A 14,887-nucleotide genomic window follows, 5' to 3' on the forward strand; every position below is an offset into this window, starting at 1 on the left:
AACACAACCCATGTGTTTACTTGTACTGCAATGACTCCCAGCAGTCTCTGAAATATCCTGCATCTTGTTTTTCAGGCTTCTGCTCATTCCAATAGAAGCAGTGCAAGAATCTCTTTCACCTCTGCCAGTGGCTACTGTCAATCTATTGGTCTTTGTCTCCCCCCAAGCTAGCAGTTTTCCGACCCACCTAACACTGCCTCGATAGCATCAGCAAATATTCTTGCACCCTTTCTATTTAAGTGTATCCCATCTCTGTAGAAGCAATCTCTCCTGTTAATCACGATTTTTATTTTTATTTTCAGCAGGGAACCACACACACACACACACACACACACACACACACACACACACACACACACACACACACACACCAATGTGCCTGTCACTGGTGCTGCTATCGCTGAAAGCTGCCCTCCCGCAATAACATTTCCCCAGAGATACACCTTTAAAGATCTCTTTCCTTTCATTCACAAAGAGTAATCGAATTGGATATGTCTTCACCAGTCCATGTCTGTAACGCTTTTCGCACGACAGTTTTTCCTTACAAAATTTCTGGAATAACGTCAGTAAAAACATTTAATGTCAAAATTGCATGTTACAACATGTAATTTTTTTATACAAGGTCTCTTCAGAATCTTCCATGATGAGAATTGCAACACTTGTTCTCACTCCATGGCAAAGTGACAAATCTGCATGTACAGATAATTTTTGAAAACAACAATTGTATTGCTCAGACAGAAGCCTAGACCTTGAAATGTTTGGAACACTAAACTGTCTTCTGTGACATCTTAATTGGCACAATACATTTCCATCTGCCATTCATTTCGAGAGGTCTGGATTCAGTTTTCTGTTGGTTACTGGAACTGAAGAGTGTTAGATGGTTTCTGGGTTAGGGGTTTGCTCCCTGTGAGTTATTCCGGGTTTTTAAATGCACACATGTTAATTGGCTCACGAAGACACTTTTATAGACAAAAAAAAAATGGATTTATTAAATAATCCATTTTAGAGACAAAATAAAAGACATAATACATGGATATCAGAACAAACTGTTAAAAAATAATAATTTATATTTTTAATTTGTAAGTAGTGTTTAATATGGTATATTGCTTTCTCACTATATGCACTCATAACCAGAAGAAAAAAGTGTGAAATATTACAAATATGATACTGTTTCTGTCCTTGTTTATTTGTTTCTTCGCTCTTTTTTCCACACATTTTCCATATCACCTCTTTATTGCCTATCATACATTATATATTTTGTGACATGTTGTTGAATAGTGTGTATGCAGCCACTTACATTCACAGTCATTTCTCTATTTCTTTATGCTTTATTTTTACTCTTCTTAATAGTTTTACAGTTTATTTCCCATGGCTGTAGTGAGTGCTAATTGCTTTGCAATATTTATTATCAATATATTACCCTGTATAATCAATTTATTTTATTCCTGACAAAACATAGCATTCCTGTTATTCTGCGACTGTTATTCCTGAGAAAACATGGCATTCCTTTTATTCTGTGACTGCCCTAATTAATCAGGTAGCTCTCACCAATTAATGTTAGTATTGGCAACATGATACATGGAAGAATCACTTAAAAAGCACACAAAAAAAAAAAATAAATAAATAAAAATAATTTCCTTTCCCATTCCTTCCAATAATTTGTTCAACCCTTCCTTTAATTGACTACTCTTATCAGAATGCATATTTCTGTATATCTATTCTGCAGCTATTATTTTCCAATTTAAATGTATCTGCCTTGCGTGTTTCATCTCAGAAAAAGTAAATATGCCATCAGCATTTGGTTTACTAAGCTCTTTTAAACTCTTATACACTTCAATTAGATCACCAAGCAGATGCCTAGTTTCCAGACTGCAATTTACAGAAAATCAATCTTTCTTAGTGAGAATATCCTTCTGTGCTCCCACTAATCTTGTTAGTTGTCTCTGTACCCTTTACAACAGATCTATATCCTTTCTAAAATGAACTAACCTGTATGCAGTATTGCAGATATGGCCTAACTACTACCTTATACCAGTGGTTCCCAACTGAACCCCCCCCCCCCAAATCCCAACGCATCCACAAACAGTTCCCAGGAGATCCGTGGATAATTTCTGTAATGGCTACTTTGAATTTCTTATTTTTTAAACAAAATCTAGATATCATTACAGACTGGATGTCATACCTGATGTGAGAATTCAGTTGTCTACAGTCACTCCCAACTTTAAAGGACTTTGTGAGATGGAAAAATAACACCATTCTTCACACTAGTAGCCTATGAGGTACAATTGATTGTATACTCAAATAATGACAGTTTATTATTCAGTTATTTTTTGTGTCAGTCTGAAAAAGGTAGACTGTAATGAATATAAAATAAATATAAAATGAATATAAAATCTAAAGGTAGAATATAATGAATCAGTTCTGAGATATAAATTTTTAATTTTGGATATCTATCATCATCCAGACACCCCATATTTAAGTGAGCTATGATGTGAGATCCGTCATTATTTTTTGAAGCCAAACGGGTCTGCAAGCAAAAGTTTGGGAAACTACCTTATACAATGGGATAATCACCTCCTTGTCCCTGCTGGAAAAATTCTTGTATATATACTAATATACATTACTATATATAATACTAACAGAAACCCATGAGCTGTTCTAGTCACTTGTTTGCGTTGCAGAGAGAGAATTTCATGTCAGACTATAATTACCCCTAGATCTTTTTCATATTCCACTACTTTCAGTTTTATACCACCCAAATGGCATATTATTCTAGAATTACTGCTAACCAAATGCATTAATATTAATAACCTTGCTTTTATTACTGTTTAACCTCAATTGCCATTTTATTTTCTTAATTCATCTAGATCCTCTTAAGTAGCATATATCCTAATTACTATCATTAACAAATTTAGACATAAAAACCAGAAACGGTTATATCAATGTCATTAATAAACAAAAACAGTAATGGGCACAAAACATCAACTTAGGTGGAACTCCACTCATCACATTAGTCCATGAAAAGTAGTGGTCCCTTATAATCTCCTACCACTTAACCATAACTTTATCATAGTAGTAATCCCCTTCTAACACCTACTGCTTCAATTTATATAATAATCATATATATGATGCAGTATCAAAGTGCTTCAGTGAAATCAAAGTAGCTAATAAAATTTGTGAGGCATGCTCTCCCTTTAACAAACCCATGCTAAGATTGCCTCATGACCACCCTTATCAAGATGAATAGGTCATAAGAAATTACTAAAAGTGCCCCACAATGCAACAGCTCCTAAAGGGAAGTAGGTTCAATTCTGCAGAAGTCAAAATATGCAACAACAAAGGCACTAAGAGAGACATCACGAAAAACAAAAAAGTAATTGCATGCAACATTTCTTTTAACAATGATAGTTCCCCAAAGAAGTATCTAACAACAGCAAACTACTTTAAAGGTGGTGCACAATAAAACTCCCCATCACAATAGGCAATCCTACACCAGAGAACAAGTTCTAGAACTTTCTGACTCTACTTCATACATATGAAAAAAAAAAAAAAAAAAAAAAAAATGTATAAAAAGAAAACATACTTGTTTGCTAATGACTGTCGCTCTTCACTGGTAAAATCTAATGAACCAATAGCACCATTTCCATGAGTAGGCATGAAACCTATAATTGCCAATAATGCTGTTCGAACTACAAAATATTAAGAAATATTAATAAATTTGTACACTTAAAATATTAACATTTTAACTATTTTCAGCTTAAACCAGTGTCCTATAAAGTACTAAATTAAGCAAAATATGGACTTCTTAGTTAAAATAATAAGACAAAGAAAGAAAATAACTTTAAAATACTCAGTCAATAACAGAGACTGATTAACTGAGACAGTAACTTTTACAAAATTCCTGAAATTAAAAAAATTTCAATTTATTATTAAAACAAAAAAAAATAAAAAATTGCATGTTTCCAGGTCACTAATACATGGTGACTTAGAACTTAAAAGCTACTACTACTTTATACATTGAAATAGTACCATATTTGTTATTATAAGCATTATTGTAATGTATCTCTTCAGTGTTCAAGTTCTTGCTAATACAAGGTGTTTCATAATATGTGAGCTATACGTTCATGATTGATTCAGAATCTGAAAATAATGAAAAAAGTTTAACATCTTGAGCATAGCTTCTTCTGTACATATCTCCAGCTTGGAGCAAACTGGATTGCTACTTAGTGCATTGATCTCATTGTGGAGGCACTTCCCCATGAGCATTGAACTACTCTAAATATCAAGGCAAATAACTCATGGAAAGTGCTTTCACAATATGAGATCAATGCAAGTATCAAGCCCAGTTATAGCCATGTACAGAAACAGGCTATGTCCAACAGTTACAATTGCCGACTGGGCTAGCCAGGTGGGTAAAGTGCATGCCTGGCAACCAAAAGGTCACAGGTTCGATTCCTGCCTCGGGCTTGGATCAAAATACTGCAAAAAAACCTTGGGAGGTGCATTATGGCCACAGAATGCCTATGTGCCAACAACTACCAAAAAAAAAACCAGGACAGTGACTTTATATAACTTTTGTAATTTGAGGCTTTTGCTCTAGAGTTAACTATGTCTACTTAACTTACTACACGATCTTGCATTTCTTATTGCAAATTTATCTCATTGCTTGGTCATTAGGTTTTCACAATGTCAACATGCACACCGACGAGATCGCAAAAGGATCACAGCCTAGGTTTGGGTAGAGGAATACTCTTTAAACAAAAGCAACATACTTCTCCATTGGAGCTGTACCTTTCATTTAGGGAAGTGCAATACCAAGGCAACTTGTGGTAAAGTGCCTCCACAACATAAAACTGATGCACATTTCTACACATAATTGTGACCAAATAACTATGTATAGAAAGGCAATTCCCAACATGTGCATAATGACATTATATAGCTTTAACTTGAAATTTGCCCTAGACTTAACTATGAAAAAAAGTTTATATAAACATATACCCAAAGTTGCACTTTCTTATCCCAGAGTTACAGCCTATTTTGCATTCCAACAACTATCCCTTTAATGGAAGTGCTCAAAATTTCTGCCTTGTGCTTGAATGCATGGCCTAAATATTCCCTGTGTGTAATGCCAGTGAACTTCACTTCACTGTGAACAATCAACTGTTCAAATAAAATTTATTTTCTCTCCTTCTTATTACTGTATACCAGAGTCATGACAGTTTAAATTCAAATTACAAAAAAAAAAAAAATAATAAATTTTCCTATCAAACACAAAAGATATGTTTGCTAGGAAAAATGTTTTTTCCCTTCGCACCTTGACCAACAATCACCTGTGAATGTGGGCAAAAGGGCAACATGTTTTCCTTTTAAATACTAAAATTTCAGCATCAGAAGAAATTTCTTTAATATGATGGACCACAAGTCTATTTGAAAAGTTGTCTTCTAATGGTAAGGGAGCTTGCTTTTATTCCAATGTGCAGTAAAGAAAACCCAAGAATTTGGGGAATTCTGAGAAGTTTTTATGCAAATGTAACAAAAAAAAACTACATCCAGAATCTGATTTCATCAATGCTTCCTTGTTACAATGCAAAGTGGACTATGCTTGCCAAAACTAGACAAATTAATATAATCATCAGTAACAGTGTTAACAGTGATAAAGGTAAATCATTGCATTTGGGTGGAAGTAATCATTAAGGTTAATTATGAAGGCTTCATTAGACTTGATAATAATTCCCTCATGCAAAAGTGCCATGTATCGCTAGTTCATAAAAGTGGTTCTAAGAATGATGTGGGTAACTAGAGAACAATCATTCTAACTTTGATAGCAGAGGAAAATCATGGAGATGATGATTTAGGCTACAGTACAGGGATATCAAGATAGAAATGGTATTCTCAAGGTTTTGCACCATGATTTTATAAACAGAATTCTCAAGGTTTTGCACCACAATTTTATAAACTGGATGCAGGAAATACTTTCGACTGTGCTTATTTTCACTTCATTAAGCATTTGACTTGATCTCACACAAGCAATTGTTATATAAAATGATGAAAAATGATGGCATCACAAACAATATCTTTGAATAGCTCATGAAAAAGAGCAAAGTTTCTGGCATCCTCCCCCCCCCCCCCATCCCATGCACAGTACTAAGTACTATAAGTTTTGATACCTTTTTTGTTTGGGGTTTTCATAAAAAAATGGCTACAAAGAGGCAAAAAGCTGTTGTAATTAATGGCTACTCCTTAGCTAGGACAAGTGGGACTTCCCTCAAGAATCAGTGATGGGCCCATTTAAATTTCTTATTTTCATACGTTTTGGGTACACTCATTTTGTTCATTTTTTAATTTTGCTAATTTTTTGTTTCTTTAATATAAAAAAAAAAACACTACCAAGTATTTTAAGAATTTTTTTTTTTTTTATTAAGCATTGAAAAATTTACAGCAAAAAAAAATATCGAAACGATCAATATTAACAACTATGTCATCCACAAGATTTTATCATTGCCTTACAAAGATGTGACATTCTGGTGATTACATTTATAATAGTGTCTTGACTAACATTATTCCAAGTGATCTGCAGGGTTCCCCATAAATTTTGTGAAGATAGGCAGAATTCAAGGACTTAATGGTCTAGATTCCCAAACTGAGGACCACAGGAGTCCACAAAACTGACCCTCTGGAACTGGTCAAATTATTCGTTCTATGCATGTATAGCAAACAGATGATAAATAAAGTTATTATTATATATTTATGTAAAAATAAGAATAAAGTTGAGTTGTTTTAAACATGAAAACTACATTTTCTTTTCAGAAAACAAAGTGTTTGTACATATATACACACACACAGAGAAAAACATATGCATATATATACTTACTTACTCCATGGCGCTACAGACCTTGTAGAAACCTTGGCCACCTCAACAATTTTTCTCCAGCTGTCTCTTTCCCTTGCTATTGTTCTCCATCGTCTCACTCTAAACTGTCATAGGTCGTTCTCTATGTCATCCACCCACCTCCTCGGTCTTCCTCTCATTCTTCTTCTTCCTTCTGGTTGCCCTTCCATTGCTTTCCTTAACCATCTGTTTTCCTCCATTTGTATAACATGGCCTGCCCATCTAAGTCTTGAGCTCTTTTATCGGGTTCTCCATACAGTTCCTTCAGCTCTTGTTTGTCCTTATTTTCCATTCTTTCCCAACTTTTACAGGGCCGAAGATTTTCCTTCGTATCTTCCTTTCCCATACATTTAAAGATTTTTCACCCTTTTTATTAAGCACCCATGTTTCACTAGCATAAGTCACGATAGGTCGTACCACCGTTTTGTATAACACTAATTTCATTCTTCTGGAGAGCAGCCTTGATCGAAAGTGTTTCTGCAAGGAAAAATAACATCTATTACCAACATTAAGATGAGCCTGAATTTCTGGGGTTTACTACTATCATGTTGAATCATAGCTCCCAAATATTTGAAGGATTCTGTTCTATTGAAACTATGCTGCGCTGTTTGCCAGATCTGTTGGGTACTTTGTCTCTCCTTCCTACTTGTAATCACAAACTTCGTTTTATTTTCATTTACCTTCAATCCAACCCTTTCTGCTTCTTTCTCAAACTCTTCAAAGGCTGTCCTCAGAATATGTGGGTTTCTGGAAGTCATCACGACATCATCTACATAGGCTAAGTGCTGGTAGTCTGTTATATATTATCCTAGGCATATATATATGCATAGGATCATATGTTTTTTGATTTTTGAAAGGGTCCGCAGATCTCACTAGATTAGGAACCACTGGTCTAGATGATCTCATAAAAGCTCTACTGGATTTAAGTGAGGCAACTAGGCTACAACTAGGCAACACCATAATTTGCAATACCTCCTTCTGCTGTTTAGTTGTTAAAAACCCTGAACAGCTTATAGCTGTGCTTCAAGGCATTTTCTTGTTGAAATATAAAATTTTCTCCACAAAGTTGAAGTCCAGAAGATATTGAGTCATGTTCAAGGATGTTTTTATACTTCTTTTCTTAAAATTCCTTCAATTCTGACGATGTCACCCTCCAGAAAAACAGGAGCAATCCCAGATAATAATGGAACCACTACTGTGCTTGATTGTAGGTACTAAACAGTGTAGCATTATTTTTCCTTCAGTTGACTGTCTCACAAACTATGCTTGAATCCAAAAATTTCAAATTTGGATTCATCCGTCACAATGTTTTTCCTATCTTCACTTATCCAATATTGATGGCTTTTTGGCTCAAGCTAACCATTTCTTTCGATTTTCGGGTTTTTGGACCACTACGCAACCACAGAGTTTTGCGAGTTTCTATTCTTAGTGAACTCAACTTGGACTTCAGGTGCAGTAAGTCGTCGATTATGTTTAGAAATCTGTGTTAGTCTTATTTTGTGCTTTCGCTGATACATGAGGTTGTCGTGATTACGGTTTTTCCTTTAAATTGCTGGTCTCCTTGAAATGTCAAATGATAGGTTGTGCTCCTTTAAAGGAAACACTTAGTTCTTTGCCAATATTTCTCATGGAAAAACTTTCTTATACAGAGTTACAATAGCACTTCTTTTTTCAACACTCCATTCCTTATTTCTTACCATAATTACACCAAACATTCTGAATGATGGGTGTTTGGTTTTACACGTGATGGCTCTTATCCTCAATTTACATTATTGCTGCTGTTGTTATTTGGTTTTTAGGAGCATTGGCAACTAAGGCCATATTGCTCCGGGGATATGCGGTGGTCATTCCCTGACCTTTCCGCATCCTCCGTATTTGGTAGGCACGGGCTCGAACCCCGGTCTAATCAAGAAGTGTGTGCGCTATGAACTGCTGCTCCTGCCCACCTGGATACGGAGGCACCCTACATTATTGCAAAAAAAAAAAAAAAACTAAAATCATCTACAATATTGAAATAATACTCCCACTTTCTAGAATCCTACATAATGTTCCACCAAATTCAGGAATCTTTCTGGAATATTCTCAAATATTCTAAAAATATTTCTTAAGTATTATTTAAGTTTTTTAATTTTTATACATAACAGGAAATTTTAATTAAAAATTGGTAAATGCGTCCTATTTTAATAAAAACTTTGAAAATTACGAAAAATTAAAGTGTCATTTCAAACTTTTAGATGGGAATGTATATACACATTTTTTTTTTATATATGGACCTAAATAAAGTATGAATGTATGCATCAGTGTTTCCCAAACTGTTCCATGTGATGTGAACACGTGTTCCATGAAAAAATTATAATTAATAAAAATCTTTTATCATTTTTTTATTTAAATTTTGCATATTTGAAGTATACAATACTTTTAGTATGAGTATAATTTAATATTATTTTTTCCAATCGACAGATCGCATACTGGAAATTCACTCAACACGTTAAAACCTACACACCTTAATCCCTCAGCTTACCACTGACATGTTTGTAAAAGTTTACACATTTCTGAGGGTGGCAATGACACCCTCAGAAATGTGTAAACAATGTCACCCAAACTAGCACTGCATAACCAAACTAGCTTTGCTTGTATAAATATATTTTTAATAAATATCAGTATTTTAAAATATTGTTATTAAAATAAATGATTATGGAATTGTGGGCTGAAAGAAGGAAATTTACAATGAAAGGCAAGTTCTTCTAGTAGTGCAACTATAGCCAATATAAACAATCACAATATTGTGACACTTCAACATTAGGGTGAAGAATTGCAGCCTTTTGTTCCCCAAAAATCAGAGAGCTGTCCAAAGTGAAACAATCTGTCAAATTGCATATAAAAACAAGAAGCAGCTAATACGAGGGGTATCAAAATGTTCATACCCTTACCTAGAAATAACAGCCGTAGGAAGGTGAAACGTCACAGGAACTTTAATCCTTTTCTATGTACTCTCCATGTATAGTAACACATTTCTACCAACTATGGGTCAGTTGTTTAATGCCTTGATCAAAGAAGTCCACACTTTTTGCCTGAAACCATGATTCCACTTCATTGAAGACTTCCTAAGACGAATCAAAGTGGTGTGGGCGCAATGGTTTCTTCACTTGTCGAAACAAGAAGTGTGACAGTACTAGGTCAAGAGAATAGGGTGGGTGCTGCAGTAGTTCAAAGCCACACTGGGCAACAAAGTTGGTGGTGGCAACAGCTGTGTGAGCCAGTGCATTGTCTGACAGAAGACAGACAGCTCTGGTTAACATTGAAAAGGCGTAGTGTTAACCACACCTTTTCACCTTCACAGCATTGCATAACTTTGTCAAAAGAATTCTGCAGTATTCTCCAGTAAGTGTAGAACCACGAGGTAGGTAATCTGTCAGGATAATCCCTTTTCTGTCCCAAAACACAGACAGCATCACCTTCTTCGCAGATGGAGTGGCCTTTGCCTTTCTGGGAGGTGGGGAGGAGGTGTGCTTCCACTGCTTTGACAGTGGAAGCACACCTTAATTGCTCTACCTCTGGTGTACAATTACCAACAGGAATGAAATTTCACATGTCAGTTATTGAATATGTAGACAACTTATATTAAAAATGGAAACTTCCTACTGATCTAGGTCAGGGTACAAACTTTTTAATACCCCCTCATAAAGGACCAAATTGAAAGTATGATGACAGTTATTTGTATTTTGGTTTTACATGTGTTGGAAATAAAGATGCTCATGATGCACAGTGCATTATATGTAATAAAATACTAGTAAGTATTTTATTACATATATGACTACTTTGTAGTCATTTGGAAACCAAACAAGCTAATACAAAGCCAAAAATATTGGTTTTTTAAGAGGTAGTGTGAGTCACTTGAAAATTGTAAACTTTCAACGAATAAAACTGCTACCGGAGAAGTGCACACCATGGCTCATTCAATGTGCATGTTGAATGAGTAGTCTGCTAAAAAAGAATTGATGCAGTACAATTATCAGATAACACTGCTGCACAACGTATTAAAGATCTTTCCAAAGACACAGGAAAAGAGCTAGTTTCCCCAGTGGACACAACTGAATATTTTTGCCCCCACTGGGGCAAAAATATTCAACTGCATCAACAATTTTATCAGATGGCATGAAATTTGTTGGGGAAAATATATTGAAAATAAATAGTCAGAAGATAAAGGTGCCAAATCATATATTTGGCACCAAGAAGTACTAACAGTCATTGTGTTCTATACAGACAAGCACTGGAAGCTAAAAAATACCAGCATATCTAAAAATTGAGCTGGATGAAGCCATACAAATGATTAATTTGGTCAAATCTTTATCATTTCAATCCAGGTTGTTTAAAAATTGTGTTATGAAATGGGTAGTCAGCATAAAGCACTTTTTTAAACAGAGAGATAAGGTGGCTGTCCAGAGGACAAGTGATTGTGACACTTTTTGAACTTTTAACTACTGGTATTCTTCACTTCTGGCAACTCAGGACAAAATTTTAATGACTGACAAATTTCTCATGGCTAATAAGACTTGAATCTTGCAAATATTTTTTCAAAATTAAATGAAATTAATCTGTCGCTGCACAGGAAGACTGACAATTTTTAGTACAATAGATAAAATTTTATCCTTTAAAAAGAAAATGGAATTATGGATATCTTGTATCTGTGTAGAACTAAATAACTTTGACTGCCTCCCCACATTACGTGAATTTCTGACAAAAATAAATTCTACAGTCCACGAACGAGTTTCCAGCACAATTTTACAGCACTTACATAACTTGCAGTCATCCATATTAGAATATTTTCCTATAACCACCAATAATTACAAACAAACCAGTCTGCTTTACTGCGCACGATTACAAAAGCCTAATTGATTTCATTTCAGACTCTGATTTAAAACAAACGTTACCTTCCACTTGATAAATAATTTTTGGGGTAGTCTAATAGAAGAATATCCTAATGTGGCTAAAGATGCAGTTTGAGTATTACTACCCTTTCCTACTAATTTATATCAGACTGGATTTTTCTATTACACTGTAACAAAAACCAAACATAGGAATAGGTGTGATGCTGCATCTGACGTGAGGATTCAACTTTCCAGAATTATTCCTAATGTTAACCGAATTTATGATACAAAAATGTAGAAACACCAATCATTAAAAACCAATTTGTATTTTCCGTTCAAAAATCTAATTTGTTTTGTTTCCATGCACATATTAGAGAACAGTACGGACAGTGCATTTTTGGCTGCTGTAAAGGGATAAGTATTTTATAATTTTTAATGTACTCTTCATTATTTAACATAGTACATTGTTTTACGGAGATATTAAATAGGTTTGGTAGCATTTGTTAGCTTCTTATTTTGAATTTGACCAGCAATTTTGGAAGTTATGACTCCCAGTGTTGGTGCCAATATTGTTGAACCAGTCACCATATTGTAGTAAATAAGATACTAGATAGCATAATACGAAGCACTGTATTAGGAATCAGTTAGCTTATTACAGTATTATCAATTAATCAAAAATATTATTAATCTTATTAAATTTCATTATTAATTAAATTGTATTTAAACTGAAATCATGACCCGGACTAGAGTTGCGAAGCAAAGATCGCAGACTAGCGAGAGTGCTGTGGATCGGGGGAGAAACGAAGGGGGCGATTCTCCAACACATCAGTCTCAAAAAATGCGAAATGTTTGCTGACCTTTCTAAAACAGGACATGATCTAGCCAAGGAGGATGCCTTTGTGTATGTGCTAGGTGTCTGGAGTGAAAGATTAGGCGCCAACTCAGCATTCTGATGGGAGTCTATGACAGCTTGAGGTGTAGGATAAATGCCCTCGAAGAAATTAATGAGGGGCCCATCAGGCTCTCAGCTGCCCAGCTCAATGACAGAGCTCACTCCTGTGCATCAGGCAACACAGGCAATCTCCAAGGCAGAATGCGCTGGTCAAAAAGGAACTAGTTATTGTTGGTGACTATTGTCAGGGAGACGGAAATATACTTTGTAAGAAGGATAGGTGGAACAGGACCAGGGTATGTCTGCCAGGTGCAAAAGTTGATGACGTTGTAGAGCAGATATCATCTTTTCAGGGCACAAAAGGTGATATTGTTGTACAGGTTGGAACTAATGACATTAAGAGTAAGAGATCTACAGATTTACTCAACAAGTACAGGTCAATGTTGAAAAAAAGTCATGAGTTACGGTTCAATGTGAAAGTGTATGCAATTCTGCCCAGACATGATAGGAGGGAGTATATGATGAGACCCTTGTTAATCAATTCGGCCCTGGAGAGATTGTGCAAGGCTCAAGGGGTAGAATTTTTTTCAGCCTGATCTGTGCTTGTTGACAGGAGACTGCTTCTACAGGGATGGGATACACTTAAATAGAAAGGGTGCAAGAATATTTGCTGATGCTATCGAGGCAGTGTTAGGTGATCAGAAAACTGCTAGCGTGGGGGGGGGGGATACACAGACTAAAAGGTTAACAGTGGCTGCAGGCAGAGGCAAAAGTGATTCTTGCACTGCTTCTATTAGAATGGGCAGCAGACTGGAAAGCAAGGTGATGGAGATTTTCAGAATTGCTGGCAGTCATAGTGGAACAAGTAAATACATGGGCTGTATTAGGGTGGCTAGGAGCAGGAACAGGTGCATGTATACTAGCATGTACACCAATCCTAGGAGTACAGTTAATAAATTTGATGAGCTTGAAGTGCTAGTGAAGACATCAAAGGCAGATATTGTTGGGTTATCAGAGATGTGGTGTCACACAGATATAGGCAGTGCAGAGATGGAATTTTGGAAGTACATGTGTATAGGAAGAATATACAGAATACGAAGGGAGGATGGGTTATGCTGTTAAGAAACAAAATCTAAGGAAGTGCATCCAATTGATGTTGGTGGACAATGCAATGTTGAGTCTGTTTGGTGTGAAATAAGCACTGGGAAAGGAAAAATGAGAGTAGGTGTGTTATAGGCCTAATGAATCTGATGAGTATAATGAGCAATTGTGCACAGAAATAGAGTGAGCCAGTAAATCAGAATGTCTTATAATGGGAGATTTTAACTTTCCAGATATTGACTGGAACTTGTGGGTTGGTCACTCACACACTAGCAAGACTTGTAGATTTATTGGATGACTCTTTTCTATAGCAACATGTTCGAGAGGCAACCAGAAGGAGTAATACTCTTGATCTGATTATCAGTAGCGATTCTTCATGCATTAAGAATCTGCAGATAAAGGAATCACTGGGCGACAGTGATCACAATGTATTGATGTGGGAATTATTTAAAGATGTAACTACCAACAAGGTTAAATGGAAGGGTTTTTGCTTTTGTAAAGGTGACTACAGTGGTCTGAGACAGTTTTTAAATCTCGTACAGTGGGATCAACTGATGCTGTTACCAACAGGGAATTCTAAATGGGAAGCCTTCAGGGACTTAATTTTGGAGGCTACTAGGCTTTTCATTCCAACTAAGAAATACTGTTCAAGGTTTAGGCCTAAATGGATGTCAGATGAATTAATGAGGCTGGTGGCAGAGAAGAAGAATGTATGGGATGCATATAAAGTATCAGGCAATACAGAAGCCTATGGCAGGTATAAACTAGTCTGTAATCAAGTCACAAAGGAGGTTAGGCAGGCAAAGGCAGATGAGAAATCTTTGGCAAAGGATGCAAAGAAAAACAGCAAGGAGTTCTTTACTTATGTAAACTCCAGAAGGAAAGGGATGAATCAGATTGGACCACTTAACATAGATGGGTTGACTATTGATGATCATGCTCAGGTAGCTGATAAACAGAATGAATATTTTGCATCTACATTCACACATGAGGAGTTATTCAATGAGGGGAGTACCAGAAGTTTATCAAACACTAACAGGGAGCTAAGTTATTTCGTAATAACTGAGAGAAAAGTGGAGGAGAAATTGTTGAAGTTAAACATAAGGAAAGCACCTGGGGACGGGATCAATCCAGTTA

General features: G+C 35.7%; 1 protein-coding gene across 1 annotated transcript in view; it reads right to left on the reverse strand.

Moving 5' to 3' along the window:
* LOC150091338 (ubiquitin-conjugating enzyme E2 J1-like) overlaps window positions 1-14,887 on the reverse strand; it is a 72,490-nt gene that overhangs the window by 16,148 nt on the left and 41,455 nt on the right. Inside the window, exon 5 of the mRNA XM_090390038.1 lies at window positions 3,584-3,689. Coding sequence (XP_090246164.1) covers window positions 3,584-3,689 — 106 coding nt within the window. The remainder of the gene's footprint in view (window positions 1-3,583; window positions 3,690-14,887) is intronic.

The sequence above is a fragment of the Mastigoproctus giganteus genome, chromosome 1 (assembly GCF_048544385.1).
Source record: "Mastigoproctus giganteus isolate SK-2022 chromosome 1, ASM4854438v1, whole genome shotgun sequence".
In the NCBI taxonomy this organism is placed as follows: domain Eukaryota; kingdom Metazoa; phylum Arthropoda; class Arachnida; order Uropygi; family Thelyphonidae; genus Mastigoproctus; species Mastigoproctus giganteus.